Genomic DNA, 19566 nt, shown 5'->3' with positions numbered 1-19566 from the left:
GCGCCAGGACTCCCCCCATCCATTGCATGAAATGATGAAGTACCCAGTGGGTGGGTCGGAGTCGGAATGAAATTAAAAATCAACTCGGAAGGCGCCCAAGCCAAGCACTTAAGCAGCTGACCAACTGAGTAATTGGAGCAGCTAATTGAAAATGATAGGACGGTTCGGTGTTGCAAGGACTTCGGACTGCAGAAATGGATTGTTATGGCATCATTTGGAATGCTCCAAAAAAATGTCCAACCCATTTCGAACTGTAATTTTCACACATTACACCACGCAGCAGGGTTTTCACTCCTCAAGCCAAGGCAACTTTCTCTGCTAGCCGCTAAAGCCATGGGCAGCCAGTGCTGGCCCCTCGTAGCTTTTGCGGCCAAGAACTTCTCAATGATAGACTGCAAACTGCAAACTGTAGACAGCAGCAGGAAAAGAAAACCAAATTACTTAACCCAGAAATGAAATTAGAAGCGAGAATAGAATTTCGCATGCGTTGCTTCTGTTTTGCTCCGATCCAGAATTTGGCATTTCAAATTCCACGCACATATTCCATTAAAGTCGTTGGCGTAATTTTAATTTCGGCATTTTGGGTCCCTTCTCTGGTGGCGAGCCGGTCGGTGGCTGTGGCAGCAGCTGCTTTAAGCAGCTCCAGAGGGAAGGAGCCCTGTGTGCCAATCAAATTGAAATTTAATTTGCACAACAATGCGGGGCAGGCGCAACCCGAGAAACTTGACCTGAGACCAAAGACCCAGGCCCAATGTGAAATTATGAACTGCCGCCCCCCCCCCCAGCGACCCTCCCCACTGCTATCCTACCTATTCGGTTATGCCTTTATCGGCAGTCCATAAAATTGTGATTTACTCCCGTTGAGATTTCAATTACTGCCGCTTTATTGGCAATAAATTTCCGTATAAATTAGATGGCGCGGGGGGCCAAAAACTTTCAATCCGAATGTCCGAAAGGGTTAGGCAGCAGCACCCGGAAAGGGTACCTTTTGGGTTCACTTCTGGAGACAACAAATAAACCAAAACAAAAGCAAGGCGGAGTGGTCTGCCGCATGCGACTGGCTGATACTTGGCAGTTCATGGATTTCCGATTGAAGGGCGTTTGAGGCAATAAGCACAGTGGAAATTCAGGCAAAACATCCTTTACATAACATTCCTCAACAACCCCACACAGAAAATATCGCAACAGAATTATAAATGATAATTTAAATAATTTTTTGATCTTGCACTGCTTGCCCATGGTGAAATGACTAAGAAGGTGGCGATCTTCGCTGGTGGTGAATTTGTTGAATCACGTATCAGCACCCAAGACTGCAACCTTGTGCGTTCAGGGCTGGACAACTGAGAACAGTTTAACGTTGATAAACTCAAAAATATTCCTAACAATTCAATTAGCAACTTTCCCATAGAAATGGCAACTAGTTACAAGAAGCTTGAGAGCACAAAAAATAGAAATTGTCCTGCCCAATATGCTGCACAGTCTCAACAAGCTAATGGGAATGCAAAGCTGAATTCTTTGACGACTTTTGTAAATTCCCGGCCAATGCAAAGCACTGCAGAGAACAAAGGCAATGCCTTTGTCTTATTTTTCATTCACAGGTCGCCGCAGAACGGAGACAAAATGCACTGCGGCTGCTGCGGATCCTAGAAATGGAATCCCCGCCCCATGCGCTTCCATGTTAATGAGTTTTTATTGTGTGTTTTTGTTCTAGTCTATGCTTATCACAATCGTATGAGAGAGAGAGAGAGAGACATTCCCGCTTTAGAGGTGCTGGGAATCGGCGTAGTTGTCGCGAAACTCGAGCAGCTTGTCCAGGGCCGTTTCGTACTCCTCGCGATCGACGGCCGACTGGGAGTAGGACTGCAGCTTGCCGATCTGCACACGATGGGTCTGGGCATGGAGATTGTCGAGATGTTCGCCCAGTTTGGTGGAGTTCTGCAGGGCGGCCAGCACGGGCGCGGACTCCACGCGGCTGTGCGGCTCGCGCTCCCCACCGCCGGCCACCTGGCAGCCGTCCGTTGCGATGTTCGCCTCGAAGAGCTCGTAGGGGAATGGCAGCCTGGTGCGCAGGGGCAGTGGCGTGGAGGCAGCATGGGTGACGCTGCCATGGAAGCTGCACTGGTAGTACAGCTGCAGCATCTGGGAGACGCTGTTGCAGCTGTAGGCAGCCATGCGCAGCTGTGGGCCGGCCTGCTCCTGGGGACGCTTCAATCGGCTGGTGGGAATGCCGCGCGCCATCAGCGACTGCATCACGTAGGAGTTGCCCGCCTCGCAGCCCGGCGTTAGCTGTGTCAACAGGGAATGGTCGCCGCTCTGGTCCAGGAAGTCGATGAGGTCCTGCTCCTGCTGCAAGCCAAAGGGCAGAGCCATGGCAGCTGCTGTCAACTTGCGGCCAACCGGGCAAACGCTGTCACAGAAGCGCACCAGCGACTGTGGCGTCTGCGGCAGACGGTAGCTGAGCGTCATCGTGTCCACGAAGGCGGCGAGCACAGCCGAAGTCTGATAGAGATTGCCCTCGCGCCATGCGACGCCTGGCAGGCGACGCGACTGCAGCGTGTTGTTCCGCCAAATGGTCTCCAGCGTGGACAGCGGCGTGAACATCGTGGCCTGCTCGCTCAGATGATAGTAGCTCATGACGCTGTTCACCACGCGTATGCTGTGCGCCGTGCGAGGATCTAACAGGAAGAAGTTCGTAGCTAAGTCACTTGGGAGAGTCACCCACAGAGAGTGGAGCTGGCGCTTACCTGCTTGATTGTACGAAGGAATCCGTGGATAGTGCAGCGGCAAAACGTAACTCACGCGTCCGTACTCATCGTTCAAGTGCTCCATGCACTTGCTGGCCAGCCCACTGAAGCCGTCATCTATGTCGAAGAGCATGTGAAAGCCCTGCAGGCCCTCACACTCCTCGGCGTACTGGCGAATGCGATTGCAGAAGTCCTCGTTGAAGGCCTCCCCATCCCAGATCTCCTTGCCAGCCGCTTGTGTGGCCAAGGCCTGGACCTCGCTGTCGCGTATCAAGTCCGGCAGCACGTTGAGCGTGCGCGGATGATATCTAGCGTACAGATAGTCCGCCCAGCTGCGCGTTGTGTCCGCCAGTTGGTAGTTCTTGTCGGGTGCTATGGCGCCCTGGAGCAAATCCCGCTGGTACTCGGAGATGGGAGCTGGCGGCTGGGCGCGCACCTCCAACTGATCGACGGTGGAGAGGTTGTTCGCCTCCGCACTCTGCTTGAGCTTCTGCAGATCACTGCCCGTGGTGAGGGGCAGCAGCTCCTCGTTGCGCTGCACAAAGTTGCCGTAGAGCTCGCCGCCCATGGGCAGATGGGCCAAGTTGCCGGCCAGATCGACGGAGAGCAGACGAGGCGTATAGGTCGTCTGGCCGTAGTCGTTAAGGCCTTCCCTATACAGTACATCGTTTTGCGGCCGCTGCTCCTCGGCCATCTGTTTACTGGCGCCATCGTACACAAAGTGTGCCTCCTGCAAGAAGCAAAACAGCTTTGGATTGGCAACTAATACTGCCTTTGCGGACTCACCTGCTGGTTCCAGAAGTGTGCACCCACATAATTGGCATAGGTGCCGAACTGGAAAGTCAAAATCTCACGTGTATAATCCATGGTGCCGGCTAAAGTGACTAATTTGTATGAAACTGCAAGCAGCCGCGCACTTTCCAACAAACACTATCGATGGATGCGGTTATCGATGTGTGCTATCGATAGCTGTAACGATAGCGAGCGCGCAATTGAAAGAATTGTTTGTTTCATATTTAATTGTATCTGCTGGAGTTATTTTATTCGTTGAGTATGAGGGAAATGTAACAGTTCCAGATGAGAGCAATGAACTGTGCATAAATCACTTGGTAGGGCAGTGGGACGAACGTGAAGTTCACGAACTGTGCCGCCGGCCAAAGCATGTAGTTTTTGAGCATAATCGAAAAGTAGCTGCTGCGAATGCGATTCTTAATCTTGTCCGTATCCTCGCCGTTGACGTAGGGCACCGCAAACGACATGGCCAGCGTGAAGGTGGGCGCAAACACAGTCTGATCGATTGCCATCTTCTTGATGCCGCGCCTCAGCGCCGGCTGATCCTTGCTCACCAGCTTCTCCAGCGTCAGGTACCATTTGCGCAGGGCCGGGCCAACTAACACCAGACCCAGCGCACTGAACCGGGCCGTTCGTCCAATGTCCCACTGCTGCAGCGACTTCTTCTCAATGAACAGCTGGGCAATGGTATCGCCAGCACCCATAATTGCGGCCACGTTCAGGCCCTCCCGTATGTAGGCACGCAGCGCCATGCTTCTGCTTCTCCTTCTACTTCCTCTGCGTGTTTCCTCTTTGCGGCGTGCACCTGTGCAGTGGGGGAAAACGGCGGAATGAGTGTGATTTTGTAACCTATTCCGAACACATTCCGAGTTTGTTTTGGTTAATTTTTGACACGTAAAAGGGTTGTCAATGCCCTTCAAATTTTAGGATTTCCAAATACATTCCCGAAATGTGTCGAAAGCAACGCTGATTACAGTTTACTTCCTCTCAACTGTCATCCTGCACTTTCAGGATAAGAAAATCCAATTAAGTCGAGAAAAATGAATATTCCATGCAACAGGGCTTCGTTTGGTGCGTTTGTGTGCAAAGACAGCACGCAAAACGGAACATTGCAATGCATTGGTATTGGTGCAAATTACTGTAATGCAGCTGTACGTGAGCGGCTGAGCCTTTTCCTATGCCGCGCCGAGACCTGACCCCAAAGCCATCAAATAAAACACAAGGACTTGTCGAAATGTATTATTAAAACTGAACAAAGGCAAACAAAAAGAGACAACACGATATGCGAAGTCTAAGAAAGTTTCGATTCAGTTTTAGGCTGATTTCGTCTTAAATATATTACTTATATTACTCATTCGGTAACCAGCTTCTTTCGCTTCTTTCGTGAGGCACCATCTGCGCTGTCCGGTATCGCTGCTACCTCTTTATTGGCTTTGCGCTTTTTCGGTTTCTTCACGGACGAGACTTGCTTCTTTTTTATACGCTCTTCTTTGTCGTCGCTGGTGAGGTCCCCGAGGTCGTACTTCGGCGCACTTTCATTCATAAAGTCTGGCCTAACGCCGGTCAGCACCGATTGACGCACCTCGTACTCCTTCTCCTCCAGCGTCTGCGTCGAGCCCAAAATCTGCTTGCGAACCCTGTAAAAGTTTGCATTGCGTCGCACAAATTCTGCTGTAGCAATTCTCTTTTTGTTCGCCTTCATCAGCTTCTTGGAAATCTCTTTGGGCAACTCAATGTGCCTCTTGAAGTCACGGCCGAAGAACGGATGCCGCAAAGGCAACATGAAGTTTGGCGGTGGTGGGGTCGCCGGGAAAGGTGTGGCCGCCTGGGTGGCACTGGGCTTCGCCAAATTCAGACGCTTGCTGACAACCACAATGCCACTGATGGGAATGTTGCGAACCTTGTTTTTGCCCTTGACATTCGTGTAGGCAATGGTTTCAGGAGACGCTGTCGCACATTCGCTGCCCCGCACCTTGAGATGGCCCACATAGCGACGTCCGGGCAACTTGATGCGCTTGCCCTCCAACAAACTGCTATCCAGACTCTTGGGGCATGTCAATATCCAGGCGTCGTGCGTTTGGGCATCGAACTCTTGAAGGCCCGAACCGCAACAGCTGTTGCCGCTCGGCTTAAGAGCTTCGCAGTCGTTGTCTTCTAAATAGTTCTTGATTGCCTGTTTGGCCTTTTTACGTGCACTCTTTCTGTCTTCTTTCTCCATTAGAATTAACAATATACACGATTCAATAAATAATTAAAAACAGAGGCCTGTCGCCTAGCTGCATGCACGTGCTTGTTTGGACTAGTGTTGCAGAGCGTGCAAATAACAGCTGCCGCAAGTGTTGAAAAGGGAAACCCGTGGCTTCAGTATTTTAAACGAATCTATTTGTGCAACTCCTGCGATTAAAGCTTATTATCAAATCGTATCTTTAATTTTTATTTTTATATTCAATCGCATATCGATAAGTGGCGTGGGTACGCATCCTCCCAATATTTTTTTTGGTATATTGTATAAATATACCGTACAGATGAAGGTATATTTGGGGCATATAATGGTATATTTCATTGATTTGGTGGTATTTTAGGGTAACACTACTTTTGGACATAAGCATGTGCGTTGTTCGCTGCGCATTTTAAAAATTTACAACAATGAGCGGTCCAGAAAAAATACCACAGTTCCATGAACTCGAGCTGGACCATCGCATCCTTAAGGTAGTAGCCAAGCAACTGGCACTTATTCCGCGGTTACTCAATTTTCCTTTCGTCTTGCAGGCAGTGTCCAAGCTGGGATGGGAGCAGCCCACGCTGATTCAGGGCACGGCTATTCCGCTGCTGCTTGAGGGCAAGGATGTTGTCGTGCGCGCCCGCACGGGCTCCGGCAAGACGGCTACATATGCCCTGCCGCTGATACAGAAAATTCTCAACTCCAAGCTCACTGCCACCGAGCAATGTGTGAGCGCCGTGGTGCTGGCCCCAACCAAAGAGCTGTGCCGGCAGTCGCGCGCCGTCATCGAGCAGCTGGCCGAACTCTGCCACAAGGTTGTGCGCGTTGCGGACATTTCGGGCACAACCAGTAACACTGCGACCGAACGCCATGCCCTGGCCGAGCGTCCCGACATTGTTGTGGCCACTCCAGCCAAGCTTCTGAATCACGCCAAGGTCGACGGTGTGTTGGACCTGAAGAAAGTCGAGACTCTGGTGGTGGATGAGGCAGATCTGATATTTGCCTTCGGCTACGAAACGGACTTCAAGGCATTGCTGAAACATCTGCCAGCCATATACCAATCGGTGCTCGTCTCGGCCACGCTCTCAGACGATGTGGTGCGCATGAAGGGTCTGTGCCTGCACAATCCAGTCACGCTCAAGCTGGAGGAGCCCGATGTGGTGTCGCAGGATCAGCTCACGCACCAGCGCATCCTGGCCGAAGAGAACGAGAAGCCGGTCATCCTCTATGCTCTGCTTAAGCTGCAACTTGTGCGCGGCAAGTCCATTATATTCGTCAACACCATCGATCGCAGCTACAAGTAAGTGCACAAAGCGTGACCCTTGCTCTTGCTGTCCTGAGTCCCACATGATGTCAAACACAAAGTGAAAGGGGAGTGCGCATCTGGCAACAGTTGGCACACGCATGACCAGTAACTAATCTTCTCGCTGATGGATCAGGCAGTCCCTCAACCAAGCCCCCACTCTGCAAGAACTTCCATTAAAACTTTCCCACTTACATTTCGCTTGCAGAATTCGCTTGTTCTTGGAGCAATTCGGGATTAGGGCGTGCGTGCTCAATCCACAGCTGCCGGCCTCGATTCGCATCAACATGATTAGCCAGTTCAACAAGGGCACCTACGACATCATCATTGCCTCCGATCAGCACTACCTCGAGCGTCCCGACAATGCAAACGACCAGGACAAGCGCAAATCATCGCGCGGGGATTTCGAGTCGAGCGCCTCGCGTGGCATCGACTTCCAGTCGGTGAATAATGTCATCAACTTTGACTTTCCGCTGGATGTCACCTCGTACATTCATCGTGCCGGACGCACGGCCAGAGGCAACAACAAGGGCTCTGTGTTGTCGCTGGTCAGCATCAAGGAGTCGAGCGTCAACGACGCCGTCGAGAAGAAACTCCGTGTGACGTTCAGTGCCAAGAAGGGCGACACAATCATCAAGTAAGTCGCGCGAGAGTCTCCCAACTGTAAGCAGCATTTAAATGATTTTCTTTTGCGCAGAAATTACCAATTCAAAATGGACGAACTGGAGTCCTTTCGCTATCGTACGTACGATGCCTGGCGTGCCGCCTCGCGGGTTGCCGTGCAGGAGACTCGCCTGCGCGAAATCAAAACCGAGGTGCTCAACAGTGTCAAGCTGAAGGGCTACTTCGAGGATCATCAACGAGATCTGAATGCCCTGCGGCACGACAAGCCACTGCGCATACTGAAAACGCCCAGCCATTTGTCCGACATGCCCGAGTACATGGTGCCCAAGGTGCTGAAGCGTGTCGTTCGCTCCACCACAGTCTCGAGCGAATCCTCCGCGGATGCCAAGCGGCCACGTGCGACGACCGGCGCCAAGGCAGCCTTTGACCGCAAGACCAATGATCCTTTGATGGTCGAGTTCGGCGGTCGCCGCTCCAGCACAAGGCAAAAAAAGAAGAACAACTTTTAGTTGCGAGTGGGAACTGCCACGCTCTAGTTAATTTAGTTTGTAAATCGAAAGAAAGTCTTTCATAGAGTGTATGACTTAAATTCAGAAGCTTTGTACTTGTTTCATTGAGCAGAAAGACAACAAAAACGAAAGAGAGGGCCAGCCCGTATCCCTTTCAAATGCGTGCAAATAAATGTGTTCATTGGGAGTTGGAATCTCCCCTGATTGCCCAATCAACTGACGCCAAATGAGCATGGGGAAGTTGGTCGTTTTTAACATTTTATTATTGTCATTGAAATAGTTAACATTCATACAATTATTTATTTATAGCGTTTATGCAAATACAATAATAATAATAGCAATCATGAGAATATTACTAAAGACAAATCAAACAAACGCTCGGCTGGCTGTTCGCTCCTGGTTAACCTGGTGCCATGGCCCAAGGAATTATCAACTCCCTGAAACAAATCGGGTTCGGGTTTGTTTCCCACTATCGTATTAATGACTTTTATAGTATCGCTTTTGCTACACGCTAAAAATATATTCATAAAATGATAATTTAGCCATAAACATAATCATAATCATAATAATAATAGGAGGTGCTAGGTTTAGGTATGCGCGGTTATCCCTGGTTCCCTCTCTCTCTCTCACTCGCTGCAGCCCACGGCAGTACATTCTGTTGACTATTCTGGAGTGGATGACTGTACTCTTGATCTCTAACTCTATCGTTTGTGGGGGGGAGATCGTAGTATTAGGGTGGAACTAAATCAAATTGCAAGTGAAAGTTGAACAGAAAAGAGGCAACAAAAAGTTTGCACTAAAATGCAGCCATACACATGCATGTACATAATATGCTCTATGTATACATATTTCGTTACATATTTCTATAAACGTTTTGCTCTCATTATGTTTTTGTTATATAATTGTATATATCTTTATATACTGTAGTGTTTTCTCTTTTTGTATGTGTTAAATTACGATGCTAAAAAATGTTCGCTCTCTCTTCATCTTTCTTCGTCGAAAATCTGTTCTTCGTTCGTTTCTATGGGGGGGTTTTTGGGTTTTAGTTTTAGTTTTAGTTTTGTTTTTGTAACACACATACAGAACTCTTTTTTAATTTATTGGTTGCAACAAGACATCAAAATATCATACATATTTCCATTAGAAAAACATTTCCCCTCTCATCCTCCCTGCGCTGTCTCTCCTGCTCCGCGTTCAGCAGCTGTTTTTTTTGTGGGTAGAGTGTGTAGGGTAGAAGGAGGAGTGGACGCAGATCTCGTAAACATTTAGAATGGATAACAAACATAATAAAAAAAAGCCTGAAGCGAGCACAATTCCCTGGGCGACATATAATCATCAACAGCATCGCTTGGTGGTGGTGGTGATGGTTGTGGTGGTGGTGGTGGTGTCGCTGTCACCGCAACCCATTTCTGTACGTTGTGCCTGTCCGTGTGTGTCTGTACAGTGCGCGTCCATCCAGGCTTAGATGGGTACGTAGTTGCCTTTGGGCTTGTAGAAGAGCTGACCGCGCAGCAGGCGACGCCGAATTTCAGCCATCAGCAATCGCTTCTCCTTCTTGATCTTCTTGAGCACACCCTTGTTCTCCTGTGCGCGACGCGACAAGTATGGCAGCACCTCCTCAACGGGTCCATACGGGATGTACTTGTAGGCGGAGTAGCCAGCCTGTCCTGTGATACGAAACGGAAACGTTTAGCGCTGAGAAAACGATTTGGCAAAGGCCCGAACTCACCCAGTGGGAAGGTAATGTAGTCGCACATGCCCAGCAATTGGCCAAAGCAAATCACTTTGTCCTCGGGCGAGATGCCGATTTGGTTCATCTGTTCGATGGCAAAGCGCACGGTGTCCTCGTTGTGGGATGCCACCATAATGCCAATCTTCCTGGCATCATCGCCGCAATCCTTCATCAGCTGCAAAAGCAAACATTTCTAGAGATTGCAACAACAGAATGGGGACAACGTTGAACCCACCTTGATGCGTCGCAGGCACTCGGACAGCGTCTTGTGGTACATGTCTGTGGTGGCCTCGTATGTGGGATTGACGGGATCCGGATAGCCCAGAGCCTGGGCACGTGCACGCTCCTGTTCCATGTACGCGCCGCGCACCAGCTTGGCGCCAAAGTAGAAGTTCTGGCGCTTGGCCTGCTCCAGATCGGTGCCAACCTCGCGGAACGATTCACGCAAATAGCACTGATACGTGTTGAAAACGATGGCCTTGTCCTTGTTGTACTTGCGCATCATTTCCAGTGTGATGCGCGAAATGGCCGGCTGGAAGTAGGTCTGCTCCGCATCGATCATAATGCGCACATCCAGCTCGGCAGCAGTCTGGTGGGGGGAGGGAACAACACGCAAAGTAATTAGTTTCCAGCAGAGTCCAGTCCACGCTCTCTCTCTCTCTCTTTCGCTGTCTGTCGCTTACCTTTACAATCGTGTTTAGACGACGAATCATATTCCTAAACATTTCCTCCTCTTTGGGCGGTATCTGTGAGATCAGTCGGCGCATTTGGCCGGTCTGTGGATCGGGCACACGGAACGTGTCGCTCAGCTGCGAGTCCTCGTCGACAATTCCCGACCAGGGGAACAGATGCAGAATGCCCTCCTTGTCCGAGGTGACATTCTTAAGGAAATCCTGCACATTCTTGTTGTCGCCCAGCGTGGCATAATACTTCTCGAGATCTTTGATCGTCTTGTGATGGGTCAGCACATTACCCTGCCCACCCATCAGATCCTCCATGTACTGGCGTGTGCGCATAATCACCTCAGACAATTGCAGCTAATGGGAATGGGAATGGGATTAGTAGACTTTTTCTCGTATATTTGCGCTGCCACTTACCAGCAATTGTGGACGGCCGAGGGCGGTGAGCTTGATGGCCGTGATGCCAGTGCCGAATGTAGCGCCTGTTGTTGAATTTCCGTGTGTTGAGTTGTTGAAAGGGAAACAACGGAAAACGAGAGTGAAGCAGTTACATTGGCAAGCAGTTAAAGCCCAGTGGGCAAGCAGTTTCTAGTTTAGTTCAAAGCGCTACAAACAATTGGATAAATCTACGAACAACTAACTACACAAAATGCACACAAATGATGCCAAAAAGCATAACTTTTTCAACTCTATTGGTGGGTTTGTTTTCTGTTTGCCTTACCCGCGGCGCTGGCACGGGGCACCTTGGCATCATCGTCTTATTGTTAGGGTTATATTTTTTCAATGGGAGTTTTGACAGTTTTTTTGACAGATGGATTCGATTTTTGGGGGTTTTGTTTTCGTTTTATTGTAGCCATATACCATTTGCGAGGAAGAGTGGAGGGTGAAGGCGAAAGAAAACTTCAATTATTTTATGCGATCAAATTACTTTATACTCAGATAGATGTAAGAGAGAGAGAGAGAGAGACACTGGCATAGGGGAAAACGCTTCTCATGCTGAAAGAGCAGGAAATGTGTGAGGATTTGGATTTGGATTTGTATTTGTTATTATTATTTCAAATTCATGTGAAAAGGAGTTGAAAAGAGTTTGCCGCAAACCAAAAACATTTCTACGAACTGAATCCATTACTAGATGATCAAATGACAAGATTTTGCATCAAGATCGAGTTTCATATCAATGTTTATTCGATTCTCTTATTCCGATTCTGTTTGTTTATTTCTTGCTGGTGTTGTCGGGAGCGACTCGCCATCAAAGAGTTTGCCGTTTGGATTTCTTTTCGGACTCTGAGAAGAGTCGTCTCGCTGTCTGCGAAAACTGCCCCAAATAGAACCCTTTTTTAGTTTGTTGATGCCTCATGCAAAATCTTGCTCACTGCTTGGGTGCAGAATAAACAATAGTCAAGACAAATAAACTGCATGCTGAGAAAACTTTGCAATGAACATTCTAAGAATTGGAACAGCAAGCGCTGGTGAAAGGGTTCGTTACTCACCCGAAACAGCCTCCAAGCACTTGATGAACGTCTCCATGTTGCGCTCGCAGGTGGCCTCATTCAGATAGAAGTAGGTGCGGGCGCTGCTCACCTTGTAGCGACGATCGGCAAAAGATTTGTCCACATGATACTGAGGCATGGCGCCCTCCTCCTTGTTATCGCCAGCGCTCGAAACGGAAGATCTGAGATCAAAGTGTGAGTTGGAGAGGGAAACGATTGCGTGGGTGACTGTGACTGTACTTACTCGACTTCGCGTTTCTCCGCCTCCTCCTGGGTGATGTCCTCTTCGACGGAATAATCAAGAATGGGCTTGACGCCAAATGAACGGAGCCTGCATTTCAGGAGGTCAAAGGGGAAGATAAAGGACACTCGTCAGGTGGTTTTGATCACGATTATTACTTCAACATAGACACACATAGGAGATTAGGTACATCAAAAAGAATTTCGTTTTTAGAGTTTAGAGTTTAGGAGGGAGTGGGTGGTAGCTGGTGGTAGTGGGTTTCAAATTTTGTTTCATTTTAGGCGATAGATAGTAGTAGTAGTAGCAGGTAGTTGCAGCATTCGATTGGAGGGCGGGGCGGGGTCGGGGTCGGGAGAGGGTAATCAGATTTAGGAGTTCGAGAAAAAATCTTCATGCTTGCTACATGCCACACAAATGGATGCCCGCTCAGTGCAGGATGATTTTAGCTCGTTAGTAGCGACAAAAAAATGTATTTTGTTTTGTTTTTTTTTTTTTTTTTTTTTGGTAGGTATTGTAGGTATTGCCCAACCTCTCCAGGGTGGGCACAATCGTGTGCCTGTTCTCCCCGGCCACAAAGTGTCCGTAGAAGCTGGACTTCATGAGCAGCACAAACAGTCTCTGGCCCAGCAGGTTGCGTGCCAATTTCAGGAGCTATACATTCGATGCAGGCGGGATGCGATGGTTTCGTTGAATATTCGATTTTCGATTCGATTTATTTTTTTTTGGATGTGTGGATTCCGGTTACATACAAAGCGTAGCGGTTGTGGTTGTGGTTGTGGTTTTGGTTGGTTGTGGTGGTTGGGGTGTTGGTGGGGCACAACCGCAATATTTCCGATTCAAAATTCATAAATAAATAGAACCCGCAACGGTAACGGAAAACGCAACAGCGGGAACAACGGGAACCCAAGGGCAACAAAACACACAAAAAAAAAACAAAAAAAAAATAGAAAAAAAAAAGAAGAAAAAGTAGGAAGAAAGAGAGAAAAGAAAGCGGTAAGTGAGTGGGTTTATCGTAATGGGCAATTACCTTTCCAGTGTGGGTATTATCTTGATTTGATCCTCGCCAGCAACAAAGTGGCCATAGAACGTCGCCTTCATCAACATTGTGAATAACCGTTTCCCCAACATCTGCTTCGACCATTTCATAAGCTGCGAAATTTTCGTTTGAACATTTTGTTTTTTCCGTTGTGTTTTAATAATTTTCCAATATTTATTGTGTGTGTGTGTTTTTTTTTGGTATATTTGGGAATTTAAATTAGAAATATTTGTATTGGTTTTTATGATTACTGTTTTATGTGTGCAATTTTGAAGAAAAAACTAAAAACTGTGTGAGCAGAAAACTAAGAGAGAGAGAAAGAGAGCGGACTCAGGGGAGGAGACTACTACAGCAGCTGTAAATTTAAGAGAAACGGTGAACGGTGAACGGTGAACGGTGAATGGGTTCCAATGCCCATTCACAGTCCCATTTCCCATTGCATTCCCCCGTTCGTTCGTTCGTCACTGGATGAGACATAAAACATTTGGAATTTGGCCAACAGGCCAAGGAACAGCGTGAACGAGTCAAGGCCGGGTAAAGCGTTTGCCAAAGTCCAAGCGAAAAAGCGACAATTATGCGGGGGACACGCCTACACAATGCGAACACAGTGGGACAAAGAAAAAGTCTAGGAAAATAGGAAGGAAAGCTAAAGATGTGTGTATCTTTGGTATGTCCATAACGGGCCGAGCGAAAGATGATCTATGCCAAAGCAAAGTAAATCCATCAAGCAGAACAAAAGTCGAACGAAAATAAATCAAGCAGCGCGACAACGCAGAACGAACAATGGGAAGCCAATGGAATTTCTATGCGTTTCCAGGAGAAGGCAAGCTCAAGGCTGTGCAACTAAATCTCCCTTTTCAAGGTAAACAATTCTTTAAGATCTGTAAATAAATATACGAAAGGGTCGATGAACGACAGAGAGAGAGAGAGAGAGAGAGAGAGAGAGTGGCATACAGAGAGCAAGATCATTGACCTTCCTCCTTGACAGATTTTGTTGAATGATTCTCCTGGGCACGTGTCTGATGCGGGATCCGTCGGGCCACAGACGGGTTACAACAGCAGGTGCTTGAGGGGGCGGCGTCGGGAGTACAAGCACAATGCCAATGTCTGGGAGGAACCGGTTCTCAAAGTAATTATTGACCAAAACTGGTTACATAAAAAACAATTCTCGTTTCGCATTTGATTTTTGTTTTTGGGTTTTTGGTGGCACTTTTTGTGCTTTACTTTTTATTTTTGCAAACAATTTCGAAAAAAGTAATCAAGGAGAGAACGAACGGCGGGTATAGAACAAAGAGAGCGCGCAGAAGAGAGCGCGAATGAGTAGGTGGACCGAGGACAGGTGTTGGCTTTAGGTTCCGGCCAGCAGGTCCACACCGCCCCCCCCCCCCCCCCCCGATTACCCCTTCCGACACATCACGAGACCCGTTGCCGTCAGCGTCAGCGTCAGCGTCGCCGTAGCCAAAAGCAAAACTTTAAATAGCACAAAAGCAAAAGCAATTGCAATAACGGGACAAGCCTTTCTCTCTAGCAAGAGGGTGTGGGGAGGGGGGACAGTGCTGACTAATGCCCACATGTTATGCGTCTCAGGGAGCAGCATTATATGTGTGTACATATTACATTTCCAATATGGAAATGGATCAAACATTGTTGGAATAATCAATAAACAATCAAGTGGATAAGCGAACCGGGTGCGGGTGGGTGTGTGTGTGTGTGTATGTGCTGAAAATGTAATTAAAATCAGCCGCAAAGGCAGAAGGGTGGATGGAGATGGGGAGGTAGCAACTATGATGATGCCCTGGAAAAAGTGTGCAAGAGATGGCAACGCAGAGAAGAAAACTTTTGGCTTGAAACTGCACAAAAGGAATGACATGAACAGAACTTCATTTGCCACAGAAACTAAAGACTGAAAGCTGAAGCAAATAAATATTTGAAGTAATTTTGAAGCAAACTTTACTATTTACGGCTGTAACATTGCTGTGGAAAGTATACAAAGGCTGCCATTGGACTCGCTCCATGACTTCGAAGATGATGCACACCCAAGACCGCCTGCCTTTAGTTTCATTGCTGATAGCTGTACATGTAAATGCGAGGGTATCTAATGCTTCGAGTATCGTTGATGGTTGTTGTTTCTGTTGTTGCTGCCTGCGTTCTGATTGGCCCTCTTTTGGGGGCCTGACTCTGGCTGCATATGCCGTATACTTGTCTAGAGATAAGCATGTGTGTGTGTGTGTATCTGCTGCCTGCCTCACTGCTGACTGGCAAGGTCACACTACGTCGTCTCACTGCAATTTGCAATGCAAAAAGTTTTCCTTTTCTTTGGCACAAACACACACCCTCGCATGCACTCACATTGCACATTGCACATCGTAGTGAGCGCTTACTCAATCAGTCAGTCATTCAAGCCATTCACTCAGCAATTCGCGGACGAGTGCAGTGCCTGCACCTGCAGCAGCAACAAAAATAACAGCAACGACAACAACATCACGTAGTCAAGCAATTAGCCAAGAATTCACACTAAACAAAAAGTTCACAAAGGAAACGGAAGAGAAGCCAACAGCTGGCGCACACACGAATTATATTCTGCATAAGAAATGAGCAGCTGGGGATGGGGTTGAGCAGGTCAAATGGGAAGAAGCAGTAAGTGCAAGAGAAAAGCTTTCGCCTGCAGAAAATATAACGAGAGAGAGATCAGCTTAGCTCTGTCTGTCAAAGCTCTAAAGAGAGCGCTGAGGAAGAACACACATTTACACATACAGAGATCACAGGTGACACATCTAAGAGAGCACAAAACGGAAGAAGCGTCGATGGCCGCAGCTCCTGCCGCTCAACCGCTGCAAAGAAGCGAGAGAGAAGCAGGGAGCAGCTAGGCAATGCGAGAGAGAGAGACGAGACACGAACACTGGGGGAAAGAGAAGCTTATTGGAGAAGCGCCGCCACTTACCGTCATATTATGCTCGACTAGTTTCTCGCTGGAGCAGATCATGTACACCATATAGGCGCGCACCAGCTCCCACGTGGTCTTGCTCTTGAAGGCAGCAATCGGATCGTTGAAGCTTACGTCGAGCGGGTCGCGCTGCGGCGTCCCGGTCGGCTTGGGCGACGCCGACTTTCCCAGCTGTCGCTTTTCGCGCATCGTCTCGTCGATGACCTCGGGCTGCACCAGCTGATGGGACTGGCGCCCGTTCTGACCGGAGTGAACATAGCGAGCGTGTTGCCGCGATCCTCCACCGACTCCAACGCCCACGGGTGTGCCAATCAGGCGACTCAATAAGTGCTGCTGACGGCGTCGCAATATGCTTGCTGCCTGCCCATGCTGGAGCTCTTGGTTGGAGCTGCTCTGGCTGTTCGCCTGGACGTCGACTTCAAGGGCGGTTGTGGTATGTAGGCTGCGTCTGATGGCAGCAACGGCGGCTGAGCTGCTCGAGCTGACGTTGACGCTGGTGCGGCTGTAGATCAAGTATGTTGTGGTACGTTGGGTCCTCAGCGACCGAAGTAGAGCCATTACAAGGGCAAGTGCTTCGGGAGAGGAAAGGGAATTCGATGGGTCAGTCGCTCTTCTGCTGCTGCTGCTGCTGTTGCTGCGTCTTGCTGCTTCTTTTCTTGTATTCCTTGTGTGCCTGTCGCTACTTCACTCGCTTTGATTCCTTTCGTACACTTTCTTACTTCTTGCACTGCTTCTTGATTTTTTTTGCTGCTGCTGATGCTGCTGTAACAAATAAAAAAAAAAACATAATTGGAGACGCACAGCTGATTTTGCATTTGCTTTTCCCATTCTTCTGGGTATACCACGAGAGCTTTTGATTTTGATTTTGCTCTCCCTCTCTGGCACATGGCTCTCTCTCTCTCTCTCTCTCTTCCAACGGCTGGCTGCCTGCTTCTGTTATACAACAATTGCAAACGGCTCCCATAGAGATCTAAAGAGAGCAAGGCGTGAGAGGAACACACACACACGAACACACATCCGAACACGCAAGTACACACACACACACAGACACAATGGAACACCTCAAAGAATGTTAAATTAAAAAAACATTATTTCAATTTCTTCGCTTCTGTGCGTTTTTTTTTATGATTTTCGACTATTACTTTTTGCCCCTGTGTTATGTGTTATTGCGCTTTGCACGCCGAAACGTTTTGCTGTCGCAAAAGCACGAAACAAACTGTGACGACGCCTCGAAGGCCAAAGCATAGGTATCGGCGGCAGCGCAGTGCCCGAGTGACGACGAATTGGCAGAGCCGTTCTTCGTCCCCGCCAGACACGAGCGACAGCCAGAGCGACGGCGACCGACACGAAGCACGAAAATCCTGGTCGGTTCGCGTTCTGCTTTTTACATAACAGTTCAGTTGTGACCCTGTTTCCGTATCTCATCCCTTTGCCCCTTTTAGAAATATGGCGCTGTGACGTCACAGCAGCGCGAGCCCCCTAGCGATAGGCGGCTGTTGAGTGTGGATTTGTGTAGCCTTTGGCTCTGATTTTTGTATTCCGATTGAAACCTTCCTCTCTGCGGGCTTCTGTTCCTCACACTAATGAATGCTTAGATTTAATTGAAATGCGCCGCAAACATGGAATACCCACTAAATGGTGTTAATTAAGTGGTGTGGGCGGGGGGCCGAAGCTGGCAAAGACGAGAGTATGAGCGCAATGGATGGAAAGTACCCGAACTACTCCCCAGTAAGACCCTGGACTGTGACTGTGACTGTGCCCCTTCACATTCTGGGCTCTCCTCTATTCTTGTCTCTTCCTCTTGACTCTTAATTAATTAGCGGCATGCTAAATGCACGCTAGACGCTGTTGCTTCACTGCCCCACCACCCCATCCTATCATTGCTGCAACTGCTTTCTTTGCCTTCTTTTCTCACGCAGCTGTCACTGCTTTCACTCATTTATCTGCTGTCTTTGTCTTCTGTTTGCTGTTTGCCGCTGCTCCCTTTAATTCTGTCGATGCTGCCATTAGCTGTAGTTGTGTCTGCCCCGCCTCCTAGTCGTCTCTGCGGCAGAGCAATCAAACCAAAACTTGTCGGGTTTCATTGCAAAAATTTCATTACGATTTATTATTATTGTCTCTCTTCCCTCCCGGCAGCGGCGGCACTCATCAGACAGAGTGACACACTCGAGACCAGGTGGAGTGTGGGGCGCAGACAGCGCGCGAGATGTGATGGCAGGCAGAGGCAAAAGCAGAAGCAGTAGACGAAACCCCCCGCGCGCGATACACAAATTAAGTTGCAAATTCATCAAAATCGTTTGCTGTTGCTAGCTCAAGTCTCTTTCGGAAGGTGGGATGGGATGGTGGAGCGAGAGAGAACAGTACAGCGTGCGGCCAAGAGGCAGTGACTGCTTTTATTATATAACAGTACTCTCTCGCTATAATATAGAGATCCTTTTATGACACTCGCATACACAACTACGCCCGTTTCGCTACACACCCCCCAGCCCACTGCCCACTGGCCCACCGCACCAATACCACTTGGCAATGCTTCCTCTTTTTTGGTACATTTTTCACATTTACCTATGTGTATCTGTGTGCGTGTGCGTTCTTTACCTTTTTCTTATTTCTTTTTTCAGCGCTTTTCAATTATCTTTCCCGTCCACAAATGGCACTTTTCCGACAACTTCTCATTGGCAAATACACAGAAAATAATTTATATCGCTCTCAGTCGCGGTGTGGGCCCAAAAGTTATGTTTTTGAATGTAATTCTGAGAGTTTCGTGATTTCTAGCCGGACAGACAGTGCGCGGCGATGCCGATGACAGGGAATCCGTAGCGTTCTGTTTCGAACCGTACCGTACCTCAATTGAATACAGCCACACTTCTTTTTGGCAATTTGTAGTTTTTACGAATATTGTTGGGGCTGCCGCTCGGCTCGTGTCTTTCCTGCCTGCTCTTTATGGGTCTTGTTGCACACACACGTTCGTACGGGAATCGAGAATCGGATGGAGAGAGCGAAAGAGAGATAGATGAACAACTGTAAGGGTCTGAATGCGCGAACAAACTAAATTAAGGCCAACGTTTTCAAGCGAAACTGGTGGCGAAAGCTCGTCCAAAGCTTGCCAGAATGGTCAAAACGGTGTATGGTTTTGGTATTTGGGGTGGATTGGGTTGGTTCGGTTTTCAGGCGTTGGGAGGGGATGGCAGGGGTGCCACATTTTTGTGAGAGTGTGGCAAGGCAGCTGTTTTGCTGTTGCTCCCGTGCTATG

At 48.5% G+C, this 19566-nt stretch overlaps 5 protein-coding genes and 1 non-coding gene across 10 annotated transcripts; 2 read left to right on the top strand and 4 right to left on the bottom strand.

Annotated features, from left to right (window-relative positions):
- Positions 1–1671: 1671 nt before the first annotated feature.
- Positions 1672–3689, bottom strand: LOC117581202 (protein misato). Its single transcript, XM_034268174.1, has 3 exons — positions 3531–3689; positions 2745–3474; positions 1672–2675 (listed from the first exon to the last, which is right to left on the bottom strand). The coding sequence occupies exons 1-3, from the start codon at positions 3609–3611 to the stop codon at positions 1762–1764; spliced, it is 1725 nt and encodes a 574-aa protein (XP_034124065.1). The 5' UTR covers positions 3612–3689; the 3' UTR covers positions 1672–1761.
- A 63-nt stretch (positions 3690–3752) lies between these two features.
- LOC117581206 (mpv17-like protein) lies at positions 3753–4466 on the bottom strand. The gene has a single exon (XM_034268179.1). The coding sequence runs from the start codon at positions 4286–4288 to the stop codon at positions 3785–3787; it is 504 nt and encodes a 167-aa protein (XP_034124070.1). The 5' UTR covers positions 4289–4466; the 3' UTR covers positions 3753–3784.
- Positions 4467–4759: 293 nt separating this feature from the next.
- LOC117581205 lies at positions 4760–5914 on the bottom strand. Its single transcript, XM_034268178.1, has one exon. It carries the CDS (start codon positions 5752–5754, stop codon positions 4888–4890), a length of 867 nt encoding a protein of 288 aa, XP_034124069.1. The 5' UTR covers positions 5755–5914; the 3' UTR covers positions 4760–4887.
- Positions 5915–6113: 199 nt separating this feature from the next.
- LOC117581203 (probable ATP-dependent RNA helicase DDX56) lies at positions 6114–8424 on the top strand. Its single transcript, XM_034268176.1, has 4 exons — positions 6114–6245; positions 6306–7057; positions 7269–7697; positions 7758–8424. Exons 1-4 carry the CDS (start codon positions 6183–6185, stop codon positions 8191–8193), a joined length of 1680 nt encoding a protein of 559 aa, XP_034124067.1. The 5' UTR covers positions 6114–6182; the 3' UTR covers positions 8194–8424.
- Positions 7100–7192, top strand: LOC117581670. Its single transcript, XR_004573669.1, has one exon. It is a non-coding gene; the product is annotated as a small nucleolar RNA Z30a (small nucleolar RNA).
- A 721-nt stretch (positions 8425–9145) lies between the features above and the next one.
- Positions 9146–19362, bottom strand: LOC117581199 (proline dehydrogenase 1, mitochondrial). Of its 5 annotated transcripts, XM_034268168.1 has the most exons (11): positions 19159–19362; positions 16314–17078; positions 13364–13485; positions 12340–12426; positions 12096–12277; positions 11327–11362; positions 11023–11087; positions 10609–10962; positions 10161–10514; positions 9923–10100; positions 9655–9860 (listed from the first exon to the last, which is right to left on the bottom strand). In XM_034268168.1, the coding sequence occupies exons 2-11, from the start codon at positions 16872–16874 to the stop codon at positions 9655–9657; spliced, it is 2145 nt and encodes a 714-aa protein (XP_034124059.1). In that variant the 5' UTR covers positions 16875–17078; positions 19159–19362. The 5 variants fall into 5 exon arrangements, with proteins under 5 accessions (XP_034124060.1, XP_034124061.1, XP_034124063.1 ...); XM_034268169.1 differs by lacking the exon at positions 19159–19362 and having other exon boundaries at positions 9146–9860; XM_034268170.1 differs by lacking the exons at positions 13364–13485; positions 19159–19362 and adding an exon at positions 12866–12987 and having other exon boundaries at positions 9146–9860.
- Positions 19363–19566: the final 204 nt, after the last annotated feature.

This window comes from Drosophila guanche, unplaced genomic scaffold (assembly GCF_900245975.1).
Source record: "Drosophila guanche unplaced genomic scaffold, DGUA_6, whole genome shotgun sequence".
Taxonomy (NCBI): domain Eukaryota; kingdom Metazoa; phylum Arthropoda; class Insecta; order Diptera; family Drosophilidae; genus Drosophila; species Drosophila guanche.
The sequence above is the reverse complement of the archived record's forward strand: the minus strand, read 5'-3'. Positions and strand labels throughout refer to the sequence as shown.